This window comes from Mytilus californianus, unplaced genomic scaffold (assembly GCF_021869535.1).
Source record: "Mytilus californianus isolate M0D057914Y unplaced genomic scaffold, xbMytCali1.0.p SCAF_8, whole genome shotgun sequence".
Classification (NCBI taxonomy): Eukaryota; Metazoa; Mollusca; class Bivalvia; order Mytilida; family Mytilidae; genus Mytilus; species Mytilus californianus.
The window spans coordinates 545,503-572,661 of NW_026262734.1; the positions used below are offsets into that span (position 1 = coordinate 545,503).

The 27,159-nt window shown below is 34.0% G+C and overlaps 1 protein-coding gene across 1 annotated transcript; it reads left to right on the top strand.

The window, feature by feature from the left end:
• On the top strand, nt 1-26,123 carry LOC127711160 (D-beta-hydroxybutyrate dehydrogenase-like). The gene is made up of 9 exons (XM_052217108.1): nt 1-359; nt 2,204-2,354; nt 8,449-8,570; nt 11,308-11,430; nt 13,167-13,270; nt 17,158-17,230; nt 19,263-19,324; nt 24,424-24,477; nt 25,829-26,123. The coding sequence occupies exons 1-9, from the start codon at nt 341-343 to the stop codon at nt 25,919-25,921; spliced, it is 801 nt and encodes a 266-aa protein (XP_052073068.1). The 5' UTR covers nt 1-340; the 3' UTR covers nt 25,922-26,123.
• Nucleotides 26,124-27,159: the final 1,036 nt, after the last annotated feature.

Sequence of the window (27,159 nt, forward strand, 5' to 3'; positions counted from 1 at the left end):
AGATGTGGTATGAGTGCCAATGAGGCAACTCTCCATCCAAGTTACAATTTATAAAAGTAAACCATTATAGGTCAAGGTACGGCCTTCAACACGGAGCACTGGCTCACACCGAACAGCAAGCTATAAAGGGCCCCAAAAAATTACTAGTGTAAAACCATTCAAACGGAAAAACCAACGGTCTAATTTATATAAAAACGAGAAACGAGAAACACGCATGAACTACATAAACAGTCGACAACTACTGTAATCAGATTCCTGACTTAGGACAGGTGATACATGTATGTAAATTACACATCGTCTGTGTTTATCCTACATAGAGAGAAATGATCAATAAACAAATATGGTCTGTCATTTGAAAGGTAAGATTATGTTTAACATAAAGATAAGTTTTCGCCAGAATAACCAGGTCAGCAGAATATGTACATCGTCCACTATAAATTCAAAACGGATGATTTTAATTTCATCCCAAATAGCCGTATAAGCGTTTTTTATTTGTAATTGATCTCGTCTCGAAACAAGATAGAAATGCTCGACAAAGCCTCTCATTCTTCCTGATTCCAAGCCTTGTAAAAATAAATGTTATATTTTTAGATGTAAAGTTTATCTATGTACAAGTCTCAAACATAATTATAAATCATGTCTGAGATAACGGATGCCTTAATTAACTCACAGTAAAATTCGGAATTTGAAGACCCGGATGTTATAAAATGTATGAGGTCATATTTGTTTACACATATTAGTCGTTTCATCTTTATCTACACACCACGAAAGAAACACGTATTAATCTACATTGTGCGCAGACAGTTAAATGTTTTAATTGGTAGTCCCATGAAAGTATTATATTGGCATCGCAGTTGCATACGGCTTTTGATTAATATTTAAACCTCCAGTCAATATTATACATGTTATACTGCTGTTTGATTTTTGTTTTTTGTTTTGCCATGGCGTTGTCAGTTTATTTTCTACTTATGAGTTTGGATGTCCCTTTTGGTATCTTTCGCCTCTCTTTTTCCTCGGTTGATCGTATTATAATTTCTGTTTAAGATCTGGGAGGTAAATTTCTTATATTAACCAGTTGCATGCTATATATTTTGTTAGATCTAGCAAGGAAATTTACTATACTATAAAAATAAGGAGATGTGTAATGATTGCCAATGAGACAACTATCCACCAAAGTTCAAATGAGGTGGATGTAAGCAATTATAGGCAAAAATATGGCCTTCAAAAATGAGAAAAACCATACAGTCGGCTATAATAGGCACCGACATGAAAAATGTGAAACAATTCAATTGACATGAGAAAACTACAAAGGCCTACTTCATAACAAAACAATTTATTGAAAACAAATATGTCTGACATGAATAAAAGACAACCACTGAACTACAGGCTTCTGACTTGGGAAAGGCACATAAAGAATGTGGCGGGGTTAAACATGTTTGAAGGCGCCAACCATCTCCTAACCTGGGACAGTGGTGTAACATCATAATACAAGAACAAACAATGCAAAACAATAAACGGCAAAACAAATACATGTATGAGAAACAACATAAAACGACAACCACTCAATTACAGGTGCCTTATTTGGAACAAAATGAAAACAACACGTTATAAATTTTATGCTCTTTTCTGGATTTACCTTCACCAGGAACGCTCAAAGCCGAATATTTGAAAGCCAAGAATGTATTACCAAAAAGGACCTTAAAAATAGCCAAATTTATCTAAGGTCAACTTTGCCTGAGGAAGTTAAAACCTTAATTGAAACAGGCACATGTAGAAAATAACGGTTAAACATGTTTGAAAAGTAATGGTTTTTTTGTTACATATTGGATAGATTTGGCAAGGAAAGTTGCCTTAATAATCGGTTTTATGTTATATATTTGGTAGATTTGATAGGAAAAGTTGCCTTAGTAACCTGTTTTCTGTAATATATTTAGTAGATTTGACAGGGCAAATTGCCTTAGTAACCTGTATTATGTTATATATTTGGTAGATTTGACAGGCAAAGTTGCCTTAGTAACCTGTTTTCAGTAATATATTTAGTAGATTTGACAGGGCAAATTGCCTTAGTAACCTGTATTATGTTATATATTTGGTAGATTTGACAGGCAAAGTTGCCTTAGTAACCTGTTTTATGTTATACATTAGGTAAATTTGGCAAGGAAAGTTGCCTTAATAATCGGTTTAATGTTTTACATTTTGTTAGAACTGGTAGGGAAAGTTGCCTTAGTAACCGGTTCCACGAGTGGTATTGGTTTAAGCATTGTGAAACATCTAGCAGATCTAAGGTGTAATGTAATTTTGAATGGATTTGGCGAAACAAAACACATTGAGGATGTTCAAACTAATTTGAAAAGGTAATTGAGCTAGTCAAACAAGGAATGAAAAGCCTTAGTGTACTTTAAAAAGACCAACCAATGTTTGATCATTTACGTTACGACAATGGCTGTTTCTTTTGTAAAGAAAATCGAGGTTGTTGAGACATACGTACAAGTATTCTTTTTCCACATGCGTCAAATGCGGCGTGCAAAATTTGCAAAACATCTCAACGTTTTATTCCAACATATACCTAGGGTGCCAAAATAGTCAATTGACATTGACTTCATTGTTTTGCTCAATTATCCAGAGTTCTGCGTTAATGGAGGTCTATGACCTCTAACATACGTCTTTTGTCGTACTTCAGGCTTTATTCTTTATGTTCAGTTCCGGGTGAGGTATTTTTCTCAGATACTATTTCGATCCAGTCTTCAGGTACAATTCAGGGCGAGGTATTTTCCTCGATTACCTTCACGTTCCAGTCTTAATGTACAATTCCGGGTGAGGTATTTTCCTCAGTGACCTTCAAACGTTTCAGTCTTCAGATACAGTTCAAGTTGAAGTATTTTCCTCTCTTACCGTCACGCTTCATTCTTAAGGAACAGTTTAGGATGAGGTATTTCCTCAGCTAGCGTCATGCTTCAGTATTTAAGTAGAATGCATGATGAGTATATTCCTCAGTTACCGTCACAATCCAGTCTTATGGTACAGTTCAGGGTGAGGTATTTTCTTCAATTACCGTCACGTTCCAGTCTAAAGGTTCAGTTCAGGATAAGGTATTTTTCTCAGTTATCTCATGCTTCAGTCTTTAGGTACAGTTCAGGGTGAGGTAATTTCCTCAGTTACTGTCACCCGCTTCAGTCTTAAGGTACCTTTTAGGGTGAGTTATTTTCCTCAGTAACTGTCACACTGTCCAGTCTTAAGGTACCGTTCAGGGTGAGGTATATTCCTCAGTTACCATCACGTTCCAGTCTTAATGTACAGTTATGGGGGAAGCATTTTCCTCAGTTACTGTCACATTCCAATCTTTAGGTATAGGTCAGGGTGCATGAGGTATTGTTCCAAGTAACTATCATGTTTCTGTCTATAGATACAGCTCAGGGTGAGGTTTTTTCCTCAGTTAGCGTCACGCTCTAGTCTTTAAGTACATTTCGGGTGAGGTATATTCCTCTGTTACCGTACGTTCCAGTTAAAGATACAGTCCAGGGTGAGGTATTTGTCCCAGGTATCGTCACGTTCTTAAGGTTTAGTTTTGCATTACGTTTTTGCTCCATTATTAAGGTACAGTTCCGAGTAAAATATATTCATCAGTTACCGTCACGTTATATTTTAAGGTACAGTTCAACATGGTGTATTGTCCTCAGTAACCATCACATGTTTTAGTATTTAGGTACAGTTTAGTGTGAATTATTGTTCTCAGTTACTATCATATCCCAATTTAAGAGACAGTTCAGAGTGAGGTGTTTTCCCCAGTTACTATCACGCTCCAGGTTGTAGGTACAGTTCAGAGTGAGGCATATTCCTCAGTTCCTACCACGCTCCAGTCTATAGGTACAGTTCAGGGTGAGGTTTTTCCTCTGTTATCATCACGTTCCAGTCTTGAGGTACAGTTCAGGATGTGTTATTTTCTAAAGTTATCACCACGTTACACCATCACGCTTAAGTCTTTAGGTACAGTCCAGGTGAGGTTTGTTCCTCAGTAACCGCCTCGCTCCAGTATTTAGGTACAGATCAGAGTATGGTAATTTCCTCAATCGTTTTACTTAGTTAACCAACCCTATATAATATAAGCATTGGTTGCGATGAGTTATGTCGTTTTAATACATATATGAGCCTGACCTCAATTTCATGCTCCGGTGATCAGGTTAAATTTTCAGAATTAGTTTGTTCATCGACCACTATCATGAAACTTGTATGATACAACTGCAATATGCATCATAAGGATTACGTACAATCAATTGGTTGATATAAAAAAGAAGATGTGGTATGATTGCCAATTAGACAACTCTCCACAAGAGACCAAATGACACAGAAATTAACAGCTATAGGTCACCGTACGGCCTTCAACAATGAACAAAGCCCATACCGCACAGTCAGCTATAAAAGGCCCCGAATTGACAATGTAAAACAATTCAAACGAGAAAACTAACGGCCTAATTTATGAACAAAAAATGAACGAAAAACAAATATGTAACACATAAACAAACGACAACCACTGAATTACAGGCTCCCGACTTGGGACAGGCACATACATACAGAATGTGGCGGGGTTAAACATGTAAGCGGGATCCCAACCCTCCCCTAACCTGGGACAGTGATGTAACAATACAGCATAAGAACGAACTATAAAAACCAGTTGAAAGAGGCTTACCTCATCAGATGGATAAAAATACAAATACTACAAATACAAGTGGACGTGGCTGGGTACTTATACATACAAACAACAAAAAGACACTAAGTACAGATCTGAGAGTACTCGCAGTTACTGACAGCTAGTTCAAAGCCACTAACAACTAATAAAAAAAATCATGCATCTAAGACCTAATTATCAATCCGTACACATCCAACAACCAATGGATTTAGTGTAAAGACGTCATAAACAGTCAGAGAAAAACATGAACTTGTGCAATGCCAAGATACAGGTATCGACAGATTGTAGATCCATGAATGTGTATATGTATATAACAATAATATTTAGTTTGCTTTTAACTGACTGATAACAAAATCAATATTAGTACCAATAAAAACAAAATTTAATGATTTAATTACAGTGTTGAATTGGTAACCTTTTAGAATAAGTTTATTTAAAGGATCGATAAGTTTACCAGGATCGTTTCTAAATTTCCGGGCACGGTAAACAATATTGCCGTACAAATGAGGATGTACAATCCCGTTTGAAATAAGTTTTCTACAGTTGACACTAGTTTAAATAAGATTTCGAATCCTATTGAAAAAAAATGGCTGCAGACAAGATATTTTGTATGTCAAATAAAGGCAACATTAGTATAACGCTGTTCGAAAGTCTTAAATCGATTGAGAGAAAACAGGGTTACAAACTAGAACCGAGGGAAACACATCAACTATAAGTATATATTGTTGTATGTCAACTCTATTTTGTGATATTGAAACAAATCGGGTAAAAACTATTGGATTTTTATGATGATGGTGGCGATAAGGTGCATGGAGGAATTTATTTATTTTTAATCCAGGAGTCAAATTTTTTGGTCAAGTCGGGATCAGAAAGAGGTAACAGTTATTACATTAAAATGGTCACATTGAAACGTAATAAGTAATAACATTTAATTAAAATATGTAACTATTATGATTTTAAGGACATTATTGAACCAACGCATACACATTCACAAAATTTAGTCCTCTGTTCACGTTTGTTTTACATTATACCGAATTCATAACGTAAAATTGACGAACAATATTTCATTTGGGTTTTGGTGCCGAACATGACATTAATAAACCATATTGAATCATGTAGCACGTGTATAAATAGTGAGACATTAGAGCGATTCTTATTTGGTGTTTTTAATTTACCATGCGTTCCCATTTGTTATTTAAATTTTGTCCTTACAGTTGTTAAATGATTTGACTTTAGACTTGTGCGTGTCTACATCATTCCCTGGATCTACAGGTGCTGGTTGATATTGCTTTAGGTTTGTGTGCTACTAAATCATTCCCTTGATCTTCAGGGGTTATTTAATATTACTTTAGACTTGTGTGTGTCTAACTCATTTCCTGGATCTTCAGGCGTTGATTGATATTCCATTAGGCTTGTGTGCGTTTAACTCATTCCCTGGAATTTCAGGTGTTGGTTTATATTACTTTAGACTTGTGTGTCTGTAACTCATTCCCTAGGTCTTTCGGTGTTGGTTGATATGACCTTAAGCTTGTGTGCGTCTTAATCATTCCTTGGATATTCAGGTGTTGTGTGCGTTTAACTTGTTAGTTTTTGGTGGTGTTCGTATTGCTCAGTCTTTTGTTATCTATATTGTGTTTTGTGAAATGTTATTTGTATGTTGGTCTTTTTCTTTTAAACTATTGCGTTGTTTATTTTCTGCTTATAAGTTTGAATGTCCCTTTGGTATCTTTCGCCTCTCTTTTAGACTTGTGTACGTCAAACGCATTTCCTGGATCTTAAGGGATTGATTAATATTACTTTAGACTTATTAATTGTGTGCGTTTAACTCATTCCCTTTTACCGTAAGACTTGTATGCGTTTAACTCATTCCCTGGATCTTCAGGTGCTGGTTGATATAGCTTAAGGTTTGTGTGCGTCTAAATCATTCCCTTGATCTTCAGGGGTTATTTAATATTACTTTAGACTTGTGTGTGTCTAACTTATTTCCTGGATCTTCAGGCGTTGATTGATATTCCATTAGGCTTGTGTGCGTTTAACTCATTCCCTGGAATTTCAGGTGTTGGTTTATATTACTTTAGACTTGTGTGTCTGTAACTCATTCCCTAGGTCTTTCGGTGTTGGTTGATATGACCGTAAGCTTGTGTGCGTCTTAATCATTCCTTGGATATTCAGGTGTTGTGTGCGTTTAACTTGTTCGTTTTTGGTGGTGTTCGTATTGCTCAGTCTTTTGTTATCTATATTGTGTTTTGTGAAATGTTATTTGTATGTTGGTCTTTATCTTTTAAACTATTGCGTTGTTTATTTTCTGCTTATAAGCTTGAATGTCCCTTTGGTATCTTTCGCCTCTCTTTTAGACTTGTGTACGTCAAACACATTTCCTGGATCTTAAGGGATTGATTAATATTACTTTAGACTTGTGTGCGTTTAACTCATTCCCTTTTACCGTAAGACTTATGTGCGTTTAACTCATTCCCTGGATCTTCAGGTGCTGGTTGATATAGCTTAAGGCATGTGTGTGTCTAACACATTCTTTGATCTTCAGGTGGGTATTAATGTCAATTAATATGTGTCTAGTTCGACGATCAAGATATTCCCCCAGGTTTATATTTTTCGTAGTCATTTTGCGGGTCTTCAGGTGTGGGTTAATTTATGTTTGACGTTCAAGATATCCCCCAGGTTTTTATGTTTCTTAGTCATTTTCTGGATCTTCGGTGTTGCAGTCCCGATCGGTGCTTGTTTTTTAGCCAATCTCTATGTTTTCAGGTTTTGGTGTTCCGTTTAACGTTTTTTATTACCTAAATCAAGTTTGTAAGTGTCTTACTCATTTCCTAGATCTTCAGGTGTAACGTTCTGTGTTTGAAACTGTCTAAAGCTTGTATGCTTTTTAATCATTTTTTTGATATTCAAATGTAGAAGTCCCTTTCATAGTTAAATAATCCTTTTAGTTTTAATCATTTTCCGAGTCTTCAAGCATTGATGTCCCGTTCAGTGTTTTATATTCTTTAAAAAAGTGTTTACATTGTATGTGTCATCATTATTCTCTTGATCCTTAGGTGTTGGTGTCCCGTTCAGCGTTTGAAATTTGCTCATGTCTGTATGCGTCGATGTCTTTCTCTGGATCTTCAAGTGTTTGTGTCCCGTACTGCATTATGCTTGTTTGTGTATTATAATTGTCGTTATCTAATTCTTCAAGATTATGCTATTTCCTTTGAGTTTATTTGATAATGGTTAACATCAAATGTTAGAAAAGCTAAGAAACTACACTGGTCGTGTCTACCGCTGACTAAAGCTAGTATAATGTCCACAAACTTAATACATGAGAAGTAAACATGTACAAACTAGTAATCTAGATAAATCTTTCACTCTGGTCCATTAGCTTTGTTTGTCACGTCTTATTACGGGTCATAAATAACTGAATTTTTATGCAAACTATTTTATCAACCAATTCAAACAATCATTTCTCGTGACAACCTGGCACTTTGATGATAAGTGTTTTCCCTACGTACTGCGTGTATTACATAGATTAACACTATTGATAAAAACTTATCGGGTGTCTTCAGGTCTTACACACTAGGACAAAAAACTACACTTATCGGGTGTCTTCATGTCTTCCGCACCGAAACAAACAAATCTAAATGAACATAGTGAAGACATTTTTTTGCTTGCTCTGCACGTAATGAAAATAATAATATAGGAACTTCATGCCCGTTAAAAAGTCTATTAGTTATGCAATGATTTTAACTGAACTCTTCTCTTGGTTTCAGACATAACATTCAAGTAAACTTTTTCGAGGATGATTTGGCAACTGTTCAAGGCAATTTGACATTATGTGACAATATATACCGTATATATCCGACAGGGGTCGATATTTTAGTCAACAACGCAGGTAATATAGCGTACCTATCCGACAGAAATTTACTTATTGATCACTTCTGTTCTGTACAAGTATGATCCTCCGTTTTATATCGGTGCACTCCTACTTGGGATAGAGGTTTAATACTTAACAAGTATTTACAAGGATATTGACATAGTATGAAGGGATGCTAAAATTTACATGTATGTGCGATTCAACAAATGAGAACTGTAAATGTCAAAACCCATATTTATACTTATGTGCAATTTACATCATTTGCAGTTCTAACTTAGTTAAAATAGAATAATTTAAACAATCTTTTATTCTTTTTATAAGACAAAAGGAGGTTCTTAATAAAATGTTTTAAAAGTTAAAAATAGTAAGATATAAATAACAAATTAAAAAAAAACGAAATAAATCAATAGAGTATCACATTGATCAGCTTATGACAAAAATATATATCAGTAAATATAAATTTGATATATGTCCTGAAATTTGAAAATATGTTGCTGTCGACCCACCTACCATGGTCTTAGCTTATAATTAAATGCAAGAAGCAGATCCAGTCAATACCAGTTTTTTACCCGTAAATAAAATCATCATAGATACCAGGATTGAAATTTTGTATTTGCGCCAGACGCGCGTTTCGTCTACAAAAGTCTCATCAGTAACGATTGAATAAAAAAAAGTTAAAAAGACCAAATAAAGTACAAAGTTGAAAAGCATTGAAGACCAAAAATTCCTAAAAGTTTTGTCAAATACAGCTAAGGTAATCTATTCAAAGTTTTGTAAATAGTTAATTTATAATTATGACCATATCAATGATTATTCATGTCAACACAAAAGTGCTGACTAATTGGCCGGTGATACCCTCGGGGAATAAAAATTCCAGCAGCAGTGGCATCGACTCAGTGGTTGTAAATAAACTCATCATAGATACCAGGATTGAAATTTTGTATTTGCGCCAGACGCGCGTTTCGTTTACAAAAGACTCATCAGTGACGCTCCAATAAAAAAAAGTTAAAAAGACCAAATAAAGTACGAAGTTGAAGATCATTGAGGACCAAAAATTCCTAAAAGTTTGCCAAATACAGCTAAGGTAATTGTCCTTAAGAAATTAAAATATTGGTCAATTTAACATGTTTAAGGTTGTTCCGTATATGGTCGTAATGAATTGACATATTGGTCAATATCACAGATAACGTAGCATATGCGTAACACTCCGACATGAGTTGAAATATTGGTCAATTACCCAAAAAGTACCGACAAAAATACAGAACTCCAAGGTAAATTCAAAAAGGGGAAACGAATTCTGACTAAATGAACACATTGACCAAAAACAATAATAACTACCTACGTCACCATTACAGGTTATGTATCGTACCTGTTTGAAATGAATTGATATATCGATCAATATCACAGGTATAATCACTGTACATCTCTGAAAGTAATTGACATTTTGGTCAATACGACAGGTAGTGTAAAGTGTAAACAAAAATACCGAACTCCAAGGAAAATTCAAAACGGAAAGTCCCTTATCAAATGGCAAAATCAAACGCCCAAACACATCCAACGAATGGTAAACAACTATCATATTCCTGACTTGGTACAGGCATTTCCTTATTTAGAAAATGGTGGATTAAACCTTGTTTTATAGCTAGCATAACCTCTCACTTGTATGACAGTGTTAAGCGTACCTGCCAAACATGAGCTGGAACGTTGGTAGATATTACAGGCTAGCAATACTTTTTATAGAGCGATTACTGCTTACAAGGACTCTATTGCATCAAATATTGCATGTGGTAAAGTTGAATTCAACTCTTCGTTAATTTACGGACCGTTATTGAATATCTGTGTCAGAGATGAACACTTATATGTTCCATGTAACGTAGCTAAGATCCCGTCCTATATTCATCGATTGTATCATTGTCAAATTGGACTTAACACTGAATGTTAGATACAGCGATCAGTATGACAAACTCCATATGTGGAGCAAGAACTGCATAACCTTCCGGTGCACTTATACAATCCCGGTTTCTGACGGGTTTATGATGCTCAATATTTTGTTTCCTGTGAAATATTTTGTTCTTTTTTCGTCGTTTCTCTGTTTGGTCATGATTTTGTCTGTTTCTTTGACTTATGATTTTGTTCCCTTGTTATCTTCACTATTTTCTTTAAATAACTAACTATCTGACCAAAACTGACTTATTGGTCAATATGACAGGTAATTTGCGTTATTTCTGACATAAATTGACGAATTGGTTAATGTTGCAAGTATTTACCGTACATCAAAAAGAAAATTAAAATTCACAGGTAATAACCAAACAATAACACCCAAAAACAATATAAAGGAAGTTGACATCGATTCATTAACAACAATATACGGTAAGGCGACATCGATACGTTCACAATATTTATATAAAAACAATATACGGTAAGGCGACATCGAAACGTTCACAATATTTCTATAATAAAAATGTCTTCAGTTGTTTAGTTTAGACTGTAAGAATAAAATAAAAACATTTTGTAAACTAAAACTAGCCGTACAATCAGGAGATTTTACTTTGCTATAATACTAATGATGATGATGATGATGATGATGATGATGATGATGATGATGATGATGAGTTAGAGATCATAATTGGCGATTTGATCTTTTCACATATGCACATACACACACACAAACATATATTCAACGTCGAGTCCAGTTGAAAACTTTTCCATACACACACATACTGATATAATCCATAATCTATATTGAGTCCTTTAGGTATCCAGCATGTGAGTCCAGTCGAAACATTTCCGATGGCCAAGTGGGAACACATGATTGGTATAATGCTGACGTCTCCTTTTCTACTGGTTCAGAATTTTTTATCAGAAATGAAACACAAAGGTTAGCAAATTATGTTGGTAGTCTTTACGCTTGTAAATATTCACTTATTATTCAATTATTGCGTCCGATATTTCGGGGATCAATATCCATTAGCTTTTATGTAGCTTGAAACAATTAAGACTTAAAGTTGCTTTTATTTTTGCAGTATATTGCTAGACAGCTGTAAGCAACAGGTACTTGTCACTATCAAAATTCAATAACTAAATCTTAACAGATTCAAAGTGTCAGAAATAATTTTACCTCAGTTGAAATGTCTAACAAATGACCGACAGAATTGAACAAATTTAATGTTCAACTTCTTCTTATGGATGCGTTTCATTTCAACATTGATTACCGTAGGAATAGATCTATGTACATTTCCGTCCATAGTAAATACTACTTTAATATGTACAGTTTTAAATGCATTTCCGTCCATAGTAATTACTGCTTTTACATTTCTGTTCTATGTGCATGTCAGTCCATAGTAATTACTGCTTGAATATGTACAGTTATATGTGCATTTCCGTCCATGGAAATCACTGCTTTAGTATGAACTGTTCTATGTACATTTCCGTCCATAATAGTTACTGCTTTAATATGAACTGTTCTATGTACATTTCCGTCCATAGTAATAACCGCTTTAATATGAACTGTTTTATGTACATTTCCGTCCATAGTAATAACTGTTTTAATATGAATTGTTCTATTTACATTTCCGTCCATATGAATTACTGCTTTTATATTACTGGTCTATGTACATTTCCGTCCATAGTAATTACTGCTTTTACATTTCTGTTCTATGTGCATTTCCGTCCATAATAATCACTGCTTTAGTATGAACTGTTCTATGTACATTTCCGTCCATAATAGTTACTGCTTTAATATGAACTGTTCTATGTACATTTCCGTTCATAATAGTTACTGCTTTAATATGAACTGTTCTATGTACATTTCCGTCCATAATAGTTATTGCCATTACATTATTGTTCTATGTACATTTCCGTCCATAGTAATTACTGCTTGAATATGAACTGTTCTATGTACATTTCCGTCCATAATAGTTACTGCTTTAATATGAACTGTTCTATGTACATTTCCGTCCATAGTAATAACTGCTTTAATATGAACTGTTTTATGTACATTTCCGTCCATAGTAATAACTGCTTTAATATGAATTGTTCTATTTACATTTCCGTCCATATGAATTACTGCTTTTATATTATTGGTCTATGTACATTTCCGTCCATAGTAATAACTGATTTAATATGTACTGTTCTATGTACATTTCCGTCCATATTAATCACTACTTTTGTATTACTGTTTTATGACCATTTCCATCCATAGTAATGTCTGTTGGAATATGTTCCATTCCATGCGCATTTTCATCCGTGGTAATTAATGCTGGAATATTTACGGTCAGTTTTGCTCGACCTTGGGTTCATAGCAATCTGAATAAAATAAAGATCCTGTGTCCGCGCTCTGCTTACATTGTATACATCCCAGGACTTACATTGCAATCAGATTGGGTAAAGAGGCAAGACTAGTCTTACTGTAACAAGTCAGAATTATACGATAGTGAGATTAATTTGATTTCAATTATTTACAAAATCGGTTTGTGATAAAATCACTGTAAACTATTCGATATCAACCTATATCCTCTTAGAAATAATTGAATTATTATCAACTTGTGCGTAATAGTTTATGCCAAAAACCAAACAATATCATGATCATAATAAAAATTTCAAAACAATTTTCAGGATGGGGTAGAATAGTTAACATTTCTTCTGTGCATGGATTAGTAGCCAGTCCATATAAGGCTGCCTATGTATCTGCAAAACATGGTTTGCACGGATTGACAAAGGTAAACATTGCTATCTCTTAATATGAAATATTGATTATACCTTTACAATGATACAAACGTATTAAAAAAACTCCAATGTAAATTAAAAAAGGGGGAAGTCAATAAAAACTGACAAAATCAAACGTTAGACTTTATCAACCAATGGAACAAATAGAAAACAACTGTCATATTCCTGACTTGGTACGGCTTTTTCTTTTAGGGAAATGGTGAATTAAACCTTGTTTTATAGCTAGCTAAATCACCCATTTGTATGATATTTGTTTATAGATCTGTTTTATTGACAAATTTCGATGAGCAACCAAAACAGAGATAGAAGAGTAATGTGACAATTATTGGGACCCAGCAGCCAAAATTATGTAAGCACAGACATACAACACAACTGACTACAAAATTCAAACTAACATGCGAATGATCTGACAAAGACGCCAATAAAAATGTTTTTGTAGTTGGAAGTATTATTATCATTAAAAAGATGCCAAACCAAGCCACGTAAAATCTATAAATATAAAAATGCAAACTGGCAAAAAATAAAAGAGGATATAGATCAAACATATCAAAAGATCATGCATAAAAAGGATAGTGAAGATACAAATACACTTTGGTTAATATTTAAAAACTCATTACAAAACACTATCTCTGAGAACATACCACAGAAAATGATGAGAAACAGCAAAAATCTACCTTGGATAACAGACAGTCTTAAAAGACAAATGAAAAAGTACAAGAAAAAATATCAAAAGTACAAATTGAAAGGCAAAGGGAAACAAGACCAACTCAAAAAATTAAAACATGAAATACAAAAACAACAAAGAACATCTTATTGGAATTATTTTGAAAATATGATATGTGGTATACCAGTTGATGACAACCCTTCTACTATATCTAAGAGCTTCCCCAAAAATCTGTTCAGTTATATAAAAACACAAAAGTCTGAAAGCTGTAACATACCACCACTTCGAAAAGAGGGCTCACTTACATCTGATTCAAAAGCAAAAGCTAATATTTTAAATGAACAGTTCAAAAAAGCATTCACATCTGTAACAGATGATCCAATACCAGATAAGGGCGTCAGTAAACATCCACAGATGCCTGATATTAAAATACAAAAACAGGGCATAGAAAAACTTCTAAATAACATCAATATCAACAAAGCAGCTGGGCCTGATCTCATCCATGGAAAAATTTTAAAAGAGTGTAAGACATCTATCACTCCCATCTTGTCAATCATATTCCAAACATCACTGATATCTGGAAAGATCCCAGATGACTGGCGTCACGCAAGTGTATGTCCAGCATTCGAAAAAGGCGACAAACACGACCCTATAAACTATCGCCCCATATCATTGATTTGCATCTGCTGCAAACTATTAGAACATGTTGTAGCTAGTAATATAATGAAACATCTGGAAAAAAAAAATACTATATGACTTACAACATGGTTTCCGATCATCTCGCTCCTGTGAAACTCAGCTAATATCATTTATTCAAGATCTTGCAAATTCAAATAACAAAAACATTCAAACAGACATCATAATAATGGATTTTGCAAAAGCATTTGATAAAGTTTCACACCACCATCTCATGTATAAAATTGATTTCTACGGTATAAATTGCAATGCATTACATTGGATTCAAGATTTTTCAACAAACAGAACACAAACAGTAGTCCTTGAAGGTGAAACATCAAATAAAATTTCTGTAACATCTGGGGTACCTCAAGGCACAGTGCTTGGTCCAATTTTATTCTTAATATGTATAAATGATTTGGCAGAATATATTGAACATAGTACATTAAGATTGTTCGCAGATGACAGTATTATTTACAGGGAAATTAAAAAACCAGATGACACATATAAATTACAGTCTGACTTGGAAGCGGCCGGCAGATGGGAGCAGGACTGGCTCATGCATTTTCACCCTGATAAGTGCAACATTCTCAGTGTAACTCAAAAACGCAAACCTTTAGACTTCACTTATACATTACACAATCACTCTCTAGAAAAATTTGACTCTACAAAATATTTAGGCCTAACTCTTCAATCAAATTTAAAATGGGACAAACATATCGTTAACATGACATCAAAAGCAAATCAGTCTCTTGGATTTATTAGTAGAAACCTAAAAATAGCCTCACCTAAAGTTAAAGCACATGCATTTAAAGCTCTTGTCCGACCAAAATTAGAGTACTGCTCAACTATTTGGGATCCACATCAAAAACAGCAAATTTCACAAATTGAAAAAAGTTCAGAGAAGAGCAGCACGCTTCTCATGCAACCGCTTCCATAACACCAGCTGAGTTACTGAAATGATGTCAGACTTAAATTGGTACCCACTTGAAATTAGGCGTTTACGATACAGACTTGTCTTCTTCTACAAAATTATACACGAAATTGTTGCAGTCCCTACATATAACCTTTTGATCCCACTAGACAATAGAACTAGACATAGCAATCCACACTCATTTAGGCAAATACAAACATCTAAAGACAGTTATAAATATTCATTTTATCCACGAACAGTTATAAATTGGAATCATCTGCCACAACAAATACAAAGTACAGTAGAGGGATTCAAGAGTATGATCTCAGAATCTGCTCTCATCCCCATTTTCTATCCCTAACTATTTTGTTATCAAATGTATATAGTTTTATCTAAATGAAATTTTTCAAATGTACATACATTATTTTGATTTTTTGATTTTGTTTCTTGCTACAATGTAAATTATAAAATTTTATAGTCTACGCCCAGCGAATAATCTTCAATAATTGAAGGATTCCTAGAAACTTAAAGAAGAAGTACATGTACATACAGTTTATAGTATACACTTTTTCGATAAAGTACAAAAATTAAGTAAAATATAAAGACAAGGATAAAAAAAAGGAAACAACACTGTAAAAACCTCTTGATACAATTTATATAAGACATTGCTTATACTTTCACAGTAATACAAATGTATAAATATACTTTATATAACACATTATTTATACCTGCACAAAAGTATGAATACATGTTATATAAAACATTGTTTATACCTTCACAATAATAGAAATGTATAAATACACTTTATACAAAACATTGTTGATACCTTCACAATAATACAAATGTAAAAATACGCTTTATATAAAACATTGTTTTTACCTTCACAATAGTACAAATGTATAAATACACTTTATACAAAACATTGTTTATACCTTCACAATAATACACATGTATAAATACGCTGTATATAAAACATTGTTTATACCTTCACAATAATAATAATTCACTTATATAAAACAGTGTGTGTACCTGCACAATACTATTAGTATCCTTTATATGAAACATTGTTTATACATTCACAATAATACAAATGTATTTCTTTTACCAGTTACTATAAACAATAGGTCAACTGGATTTGTAGTAAGGAATGATTGTAAAGTGTAAATGTCTGTCTGGCAGGGTTCATATCACCTTAATCTCATTTTCATGGTTTATTTGTCAATATGAAGATTTTGTGGTTTGATTTGTTTCTCATGTACTATAAGCGATAGAACCACTATATTTGGTGTATGGAATGATTGTTGTGTACATGTCTGTCTGTTATGTTCCATCTGACCACATTCTCATTGATCATTGATGATGTTAAGTTTATGTGATACATGTAGTAAAACCTTCATATTACAGACTTTCGACATAAATTCAATCATAAGTAAAACAGGCGAGAAATTTCAGCGTGCGCACTCTTGTTCAACTTATACATACTATACGGGGTTTGCTAGTAAAAGAAATCAAGCTTGCAAATTTATTGAAAGCTTTTAAACTTGTTCCTACCAAATATCAGTTCAATTTTCAATTACTTGTTTGTAATTTCAACATGAATTTTATGCATAAATTTGTGCATATTTAAGGTGGTTGCCTTGGAAACAGCAGGAACTGGCGTAACGTGTAATGCCATTTGTCCTGGGTTTGTAGATACGCCAAGTAAGTTTAATTGTATCTGTGCATTACTTTCATCAGTCTGTAACATAACATGATATGTAAAATGGGCCCTGTTCATAAAATATAACCAGGGTTGGTTTATTGTGTCTTGTAAAATGTCTTTGTTCATTACATATGACCATTCGTGACCTAGCGTTTCCTTTTAGATGTACCTGTTAATGAAATATAAATAAATCTTTGACACAACATATCATTTTAGATGTCCCTGTTCATGAAACATGACCAGTCGTGATATAGAGTATCACTTAAAAGAGGGGCGAATGTCTCTTCATTAAATATGACCGGTCGTGTTTCTGTTGACAAAGCGTATCATTTTAAATATCCATGTTCATGAATATAAATGAGTCTTTCAATTCACGTATCATTTGAAAAGTGACTGCTCATGAAATTTGACCAGTCTTGTCAAAGCAAATCATTGAAAATGTACCTGCTCATAGAGTTTGACCAGTCTTGTCATAGCGTATCATTTAAAATGTCTCTGATCCTGAAATATGACCAGTCTTGACACAGCGTTTCATTTGTAACTTACCTCTTCATTAAATTTGACCAGTCTATTAAATTGCGTACCATTTAAAATGTCCCTGTTCATAAACTATTACCATGTGTTACATAGCGTATCATCCAAAATAACCCTGTTCATAAAATATTACCAATATTTTACATTGCGTATCATCTCAAATGTCCGTGTCAGTATTTGACATAAATTATCATTGAAAATCAGAATGTGTCGAATGCAAGGATTAGTGTAAACCCTATTCCTAATGAGCTTGTAGTGCTCACTTTTTCTATTTCTGCGATCCTTAGTTTACAGTAAAATACTTTTTATGGCCATCAACACGAACTGGTTGACCGATACGATATGTATGTGTCTAAACCCACCTACGATTGCAGATAGGCGATCCAATCAGCACTTTTCAAAATTTAGAACACCTCATTCCTTTTTTATTATTGATTTGTCTTAAACACTTCAGTCTCTGTGACGTCCTTCATGTTCACTGCTTTCTGAAACCACAAGAGTCAGTCATGTATAAATACACATCCACGTTCATTTTCTATATAGAAATTGCTTTATCTATAAAAATGTATAACATTATACATATTTATTATCAGGTTAAATCCAAACTATCCTACTGCCTGTCGATACTTTACTTTTGGCATTGCACAAGTCGTGTCTTCTTTGAACGTCCATGGCGTTAAAACACTAAATCCGAGGGATGTTAGGGTACTAATGCATTTTTGTTATTCAATGTTTACTTATTTCGTGTTATGTCTCGTCTCACTATTTTTAATATGTACCACCTAAGTATTTAGTATGACGATAAATCTTCACTGCTATTCTCGTACTATGAACATTAAATTTATTTATTTTGTAAAATATATCTCCGTACTCCTAACAACAAAATAATTATATTTAAATTTACCTGTATACGTTATTTTATTTAACGCTATTTTGCCCAAGGTTATAGAAAACTGTTGTCTTTTTGACATTGTGTCATAGATCAAATTTATTCGTTTAGTGTATCTTTACTTGTTTTTGTTAATATGTCTTTTCGATTAAGTTAAGCCATTTCAATTGATATTTTATAGTGCGTCTTTCTATGTTGTAATGTTACACTACTATTTCAGGTTAGGGTGAAGGTTGTCGCCTGTTAAAACGTTTAAACCCGCTGCATTTGTTTGCAGCTGTCCTATGTCAGGAACCTGTTTCAGTGGTAGTCGTTTGTTGATGTGGTTCTTGAATGTTTCTTGTTTCTCGTTTTTCATAAAGATTAGACCGTTGTGTTTCCTGTTTGAAATGTTTTACACTAGTAATTTTGGGGCCCTTTATAGCTTGCTGGTCGGTGTGAGCCAAGGCTCCGTGTTGAAGGCCGAACTTTGACCTATAATTGTTTACTTTTTACACATTGTGACTTGGATGGAGAGTTGTCTCATTGGCACTCATACCACATCATCTGATTTCTATATAAGGGGTTTTAAAGACAGGAGTGCATTCAAACTTCTTTTATCATTTCAGTTTATCAGAAACAAGTAGAATCTCGGTCACAAACTGATGGATGCAGCTACGATGAGGCCTCGGTATGTCATTTGTAATAATACATGTGTGAAATAAGAAGGAATCATGATGTTTTATAGTGTTGTATGAGGAAAATGTACTTAGTTAACAATGGTCAGAAGAGCAAGAGTTACCTTATGATCAGCTTTCATAAAAAGTTTTGGATTATCAAAACATAATCCACAGAATCAGAACATTACTAAATGTATAAATATACATTTTTCCATGTGTGAATTTTCATAAAAATTAGATATAAGAAAGGTAATATCATGATAGAGTCTCTCCAAGGCAAAGTAGTATTTGCAGATACATGGAGAATGATGTAGCTACAGGTGAAGTCATTACCGTGATAGAGGCTCTCTAAGGGATATAAGTATTGACCGATAGATGGAGAATGATATAGCTGAAGGTGAGGTCATTACCATGATAGAGGCTCTCAAAGGGATAGAAGTATTGACCGATAGATGGAGAATGATGTAGCTGCAGGTGAAGTCATTACCATGATAAAGGCACTCTAAGGAAAAGAAGTATTGACCGATAGATGGAGAATGATGTAGCTGCAGGTGAAGTCATTACCATGATAGAGGCACTCTAAGGAATAGAAGTATTGACCGATAGATGGAGAATGATGTAGCTACAGGTGAAGTCATTACCATGATAGAGGCACTCTAAGGGATAGAAGTATTGACCGATAGATGGAGAATGATGTAGCTGCAGGTGAGGTCATTACCGTGATAGAGGCACTCTAAGGGATAGAAGTATTGACCGATAGATGGAGAATGATATAGCTGCAGGTGAGGTCATTACCGTGATAGAGGCACTCTAAGGGATAGAAGTATTGACCGATAGATGGAGAATGATGTAGCTGCAGGTGAAGTCATTACCGTGATAGAGGCACTCTAAGGAATAGAAGTATTGACCGATAGATGGAGAATGATGTAGCTGCAGGTGAAGTCATTACCGTGATAGAGGCACTCTAAGGAATAGAAGTATTGACCGATAGATGGAGAATGATGTAGCTGTAGGTGAGGTCATGGAATTTTATGCGACTGTCATATAAGTGAGAGGTTAAGCTACCTATAAAACAGGTTTAATCCACCATTTTCCACATAAGGAAATGCTTGTACCAAGTCAGGAATATGACATTTGTTTTCCATTTGTTTGATGTGTTTGAGCTTTTGATTTTGCCATTTGATAAAGAACTTTTCGATTTGAATTTTCCTTGGAGTTCGGTATTTTTGTTATTTTACTTTTTAATACCGTGATAGAGCACTCCAAGGCAAAGTAGAATTGACAGTTACATTTAGAATGATATAGCTGCAGGTGAGGTCATTATCGTGATAGAGGCTGTCAAAGGCAAAGTAGTAATGACAGTTAGATTGAGAATGTTGTAGCTGCAGGTGAAGTCATTATAGGGATAGAGTCATTTCAAGGAATAGTAAAATTGACAGTTACATCGAGAATGATATAGCTGCAGGTGGGGTCATTATCGTGATAGAGGCACTCCAAGAGTAAGACATATTGACAGATATATTGAAAATGCTATAGCAGCAGGTGAGGTCATTATCGTAATAGAGGTTAAGATTGATATAGCAGCAGGTGAGGTCATTATCATGATAAAGGTTACCAAAGGGGTAGTTGTATTGACATATAGATTTAGAATAATATCGCAGCAGGCGAGGTCATTATAGTGAAAAAGGCTCTCGAATGGATAGTAGTATTGACCATTAGATTGAGAATGATATAGCTGCGGATGATGTCATTACCATGATAGAAGCACTCCAAGGGATATTAGTATTGACAGAAAGATTGAGATTGGTGTTGTGGCAGGTGAGGTCATTACCGTGATAGAGGCACTCAAAAGGAATATTAGTATTGACAGATAGATTGAGAATGGTGTTGTGGCAGGTGAGGTCATTACCGTGATAGAGGCACTCCAAAGGAATATTAGTATTGACAGATATATTGAGAATGGTGTTGCTGCAGGTGAGGTCATTACCGTGATACAGGGACTTCAAAGGAATATTAGTATTGACAGATAGATTGAGAATAGTGTTGCTGCAGGTAAGGTCAATATCGTGATAAAAGCACTCCAAGACGCCAGACATGCGTTTCGGCTACAGTGACGCTCGAATAAAAAAAGTTTAAAAGACCAAATAAAGTACGAAGTTAAAGAGCATAAAGGACCCAAAATTCCGAACGTTTTTGCCAAATACAGCTAAGGTAAACGAACAAAGCTTCAAATAATATTGTGTTTGTATGTAAATCGTACTACTACGAGTGTCTTGTAAAAGAATTAGGAACGAATGAGCACACAGGTAATCCTACATACAAAGACATATCATTTGAAAAGGATGAGATTTTGGCGAATCATAAGTCCTTCATGGCTTCAATGAACATTACATTTAACAGCAAATCTGAGGAATTACCTTGTTTGTATTGAAAACCTAAGCTTCACAAAATTCCGCACTAACAACAGTACATTGTCAGCTCATCTGCATGTTCGACAAAGGCATTGTCCATTAGATTGACAAAAATTCTGTCCGCAGTGAAAGAAGATCTTCAGAAATACTGTGAAGCTGTTTACTCGCGAAATGGTATAAACCATATGTGGATTCTACATAACTCTAAAGAACTTCTGGATAATTTCAAATCTCGATCTTTCTCTGAAATTCGTTCCATCATAATCTTTGATTTTTCAGCCCTTTAAACCACCATTCCCCATGTGAATTTGAAAAATCGTCTAATAGAAATAATCCATAATGCTTTTCAATATAAAATGTGTAGCATACGCTATTGAGGTATTGCTTTGGGATACCATACGGCACATTTTGTTAATAGTGAACAAGAAGGTAAAACATGCTACATAGAGGAATAAGTTATCAGTATGCTGAAGTTTCTTATTGACAGCATATTTTTTGAATTTGGAGGTAGACTTTTTCAACAAAATGTCGGCATTCCTATTGGAACGATCTGTGTGCCTCTCCTTCCTCTTCTCCGACCTCTTCTTGTTTTCATATGAGTTGGAGTTCCTTCGGACACTTGTCAAAAACAGGAATACCAAAGAAGCCAGATCGTTTAATTTCACATTCAAATATATTGATGCTCTTTCCATTAACTTTCCAAAGTTTTCTGATTGGGATCCATTAACATATCCTCCAGAACTAGAAATTAAAGAAACAACAGACGCGGCTTCCTCCGCCACATTTTTAGACTTATACCTCGAATTTGACATCAGCGGTCATCTCAGTACCAGTATCTATGACAAACGATTAATTTTGAAATTATAAATTTCCTCCACCTTAGCAGCAATGTACCAACTTCACCTGAATATTTGATATACATTTCACAACTCATTCGGTATTCAAGAGCTTGCAGCTGCTACTCAGACTTTATTAAACGTCACCAGTGCCTGAGCAAAAATGTTGACGAATCATGGTTATGTCAAAGAACGTCTCGTCCCATTTCTAAAATAGTTCATCGGAAGATACCAAGACCTTGTTGGTAAATATTCCGTATCAACTTCAAAATGATACATGATGGTCTTGAACTATAGACTCTAGGTACTGACGTTGTTTATCATTGTAATAAAAGAGAGGCGAAAGATACCAGAGGGACATTCAAACTCATAAGTCGAAAACAAACTGACAACGCCATGTAATAACATGTTATAGTGTTCTTTTTATTTGTCTTTGTATATTTTTAACCTTTACTGTTTAATCCATTTTTGATAATATTCTTTTGGCTTTGCTCGGTTTTTATACATCCCGCCATTGAGCTATTGTTCTATGGTAATTTTTCGTATTCCTGTCTTACATTTTTGCTATGTGCTTTGTCTATAGAATATCTATATGCCATTTTGTTTTCTTTTTTGACGTAGTTGTTTGTTTTTATAGTGATTAAGATTATAACATAATGTTGACTGCTGCACCACAATTTTTGACATTTTTACCTATTATGTCTGTTTGTTTTGCTCACACATTGTTGTCAATATAATGGAATTCTATGCGACTGTCATACAAGTGAGAGATTTACCTAGCTATACAACCAGGTTAAATCCACCATTTTCTACATAAGGAAATGCCTGAACTAAGTTAAGAATATAACAATTGTTTTTCATTTGTTTGATGTGTTTCAGCCTTTGATTTTGCCATTTGATAAAGGACTTTACGTTTTGAATTTCCTTTGAGTTCGGTTTTTTTGTTATTTTACTTCTTTCTATTGCTGGGGTAGAAACTCCTCAGTATTTCAAAAATTATATAATATAGAAGATCTTAACTGAGTTTACCCATAAACTGTGACACTACAGGAACAAGTCTTCGATTTTAATTGGTTTCCATAGGAATGCTTACAACCTTTCGATTAACTTAATTGCCGAAACGTGCATAAATGGTGTCAAGAAGAAAATTGACAGCTTTAATCATCTCATCACAGTTCCAGTTAGTTTATCTGACATATTTCACTTTTTCATTACAAAAGAAGGCTTTATATAAATTACAGCAAATGAATAAGCAATCAGAAAAGGACAAATCAACTTAATAAGACAACTTACGTTTCATAAGATTGTGTGACATTGTAGTGTTCAGAATCGAAAGGTAATAACTATCAACCGAATTGAACGGACAATAAAGGGCACGTAATGTATCCAAAATATTCAAAGAGTTTATGACACTTTATTTCATATTTTTTTCATTTATTATCAAAATTATTTACAAGTTCTTTACTAGAAGTAATGGAACTTGTAATCAACACCGAAAGGTTAGTCGTAGAACACTTACAAAATGCCGAGTTGAAATGAAATATAAAGGTTTTTTGTGCAGTTTAGGTAGCTAATATATAGTAGGGACCTTCAAACATTTTTTAGATTATGGTTATCAATTTTTGAATCCTATTAAACATGCAATGTTTTACTACTTTTGACTGAATATCAAAAGCTGCGATTGAACAGTTAAGCATCGAACAAGCCTCGACAGGTTGATGAAATATATAACAAGCTGCGATGAACACCGGTCGCTAATTTCACATACAATATTAAAGATGGTATTTTTGTTAAAAGGTGACAACTTGTTTTAGTTGTTTGATTGTTTATTTTTGTTTCTCTACTGACATTATTGTTTTGCAGAGACGGATCTTACATGTAAATCATCCTACATTACAACCTATTGGCACTCATCAGGTAAATATACAGCGTAAATTACTTTGTCAAAGTGGCTTTCGTCAGATAAAGATATAGCGTAAATAAATCTGTCAAAGTGGCACTCATCAGATAAAGATATAGCGTAAATACTTTGTCAAAGTGGCCCTCATCAGATAAAGATACAACTTAAATTACTTTGTCAAAGTGGCTTTCATCAGATAAAGATATAGCGTAACTAGCTTTGTCAAAGTGGCAATCATCAGATAAAGATATAGCGTAAATAACTTTGTCAAAGTGGCACTCATCAGATCAAGGTTACACGTAAATGACTTTGTCAAAGTGGCACTCATCAGATAAAGATATAGCGTAACTAACTTTGACAAAGTTGCACTCATCAGAAAAAAAATATAGCGTAAATAACTTTGTAAAAGTGGCATTCAGTAGTTATGATACAGGAAAAAGCTGTCATTCAATATATTTACTTTCTACAGAGAAATCCAAATGCGATTCGGTTACTGCGACAATATCAAAGTCTTCTGAAACGTTTTCTAGGAATTCTATTTTGGTTCGTTTAATACGAATCCTAATGTTGGCGATCGAAATAAAATTTTCTTTTGTATTATAAAGACAGCGAAAATATCGTTATAAATTACTTTGTGTCCTTTCTGTTAGAGGCCTATACAATTACAATTCCTCTCAGCAATTCCTTGTTTAGCAAGTCTTTGTTTCATGATGTTTCACTGAAATATTTATCTCTTACGAGATGTTTTACTCGGAGATATTTTTTGTTTCAAATGATTAGCCCATCAGTACAAAATTTAAAAGGTCGATCACATGATGCCTATGTTGGCACGTTTATAAACATATGTATATTTAGGTTGCATAGTTAGTATGATTTATGGTATGCAAGATGCAAAAATTCCTTAGTTAAACTGCAATTAATAGCAGTTATTTATATGTTTTTTGGTAAATAATTTTATATGATTCAAATCATTTCATTAGCGCCGGAGTCATTGTATGGTACGCCGTGTCAGTGACAATGTTGGATAAGTAGAATCCATGCCATGTCAAATGATAAGTCATATGTTATCAGAGTTTCAACATTCTAGAGGGCAAAGATTGTAGAACTAATATATACAATGATGCCATTGGATACATTGTATCAACCAATGATAATGTTTATCTTATGGGTGGCTTAGATTGTAGCATTTATATGCCAAATAAAAGATTAATATCCTTGGCCATATTACAACCAATTCCAACTAATGACAGTGTTTTACATTCTATAGATTGCAAAGATTGTAGAATTGATACATAAAATGATGCCATGGCATACATGTGATCATGTTACAACCACTGTATACTAATGACAATGTTTTGCATTAAATAGGTTGCAAAGTTTGTAGAATTTATCTGTTCTGAAGCAGCATCACAAATCACTGGTTCTTGTTTAACTATGGATGGAGGTTGGACAGCTAGGTGACTTTAGTTAATGGAAATAGCGTGGAACTTCTGGCAGCCAAGAAATTTATATACACTTATAACATGGGAAATCATATATATAATAAAACATAAAGTATACATTTATTGAAGTCTTAACACTTTACAAAGTCAGGAGACTATATAAATGTTAAAATGTATGTTGGTTATTTGCATGTTTTCCAGCTGAATAATGATATTGAAAACCAACAAAAGATTTGTGTTTGAGTTTTTGATTTTGCAATTTGATAAGCGACTTTCGTTTTGAATTTTCTTTGGAGTTCGGTATTTTTGTTATTTTTACTTTTACTAGTGTTTTTGAAGAAAGAGTTTCCTCTGTCGACTGGATATTGATGGTCAGATAACAATTTACTGGCAACAAAGGAATAACTAGTGTTTTTGAAGAAAGAATCCCCAGTCTATTAGATATTTTGGTCACAAATGACAATTTACTTGCAACAAAGGAATAACTAGTGTTTTTGAAGATAGAGTTTTCCTAGTCAATTGGATATTGATGGTCACAAATGACAATTAACATGTGACGTAGAGCACTGCAAGGAAAACAAAATATATTCTGTCAATTAAGAAATAGCTAAAATGGGTTGGCGACAGAGAGTCGATAACTAGCTTTTCTGAATGCTCTTTAACTTTGTATTTTATTTGGCCTTTTTTAAATTTTATTCAAGCGTCTTGAAAAAGAGTCGTTTATCAACTTAACCTGCATATGGGATATAAATTTCACAATTCATTCGGTATTCAAGAGCTTGCAGCTGCTACTCAGACTTTGTCAAACGTCACCAGTGTCTGAGGATAAAGTTGATGAACAAGGGTTATGTCAAAGAACGTCTCGTCCTTTTTCTAAAAAGGTTCATCGGAAGATACTAAGACCTTGTTGATAAATATTCCGTATCAACTTCACAAATAATACATGATGGTATAGATTTTAGGTACTGGCGTTGTTTATCATCTTAATTACGTGTTATAGTGATCTTTTATTTGTCTTTGTAAATTATTAACGTTTACTGTTTGATCCAATTTTGGTAATATCCTTTAGGCGTGGCTCGGTACTTGTACATCCCGCCATTGTGTTGTTGTGCTGTGGTCAATTTTGTATTCTTGTGTTTCATTTTTGCGTATGTGCTTTGTCTATATGCAATTTTGTTTTTCTTTGTAAACATATTTGTTTGTTTTTATAGTGATTGAGATTATAATACAATGTTGACTGCTGTACCCCTACTTTTG

What these genes read in the sequence shown, in the direction of transcription:
- LOC127711160 (XM_052217108.1), top strand. An exon ending in GTTCAAACTAATTTGAAAAG is followed by an intron (nt 2,355 to 8,448) that starts GTAATTGAGCTA and finishes TCTTGGTTTCAG; the next exon opens with ACATAACATTCAAGTAAACT. An exon ending in AACCTATTGGCACTCATCAG is followed by an intron (nt 24,478 to 25,828) that starts GTAAATATACAG and finishes TGCATTAAATAG; the next exon opens with GTTGCAAAGTTTGTAGAATT.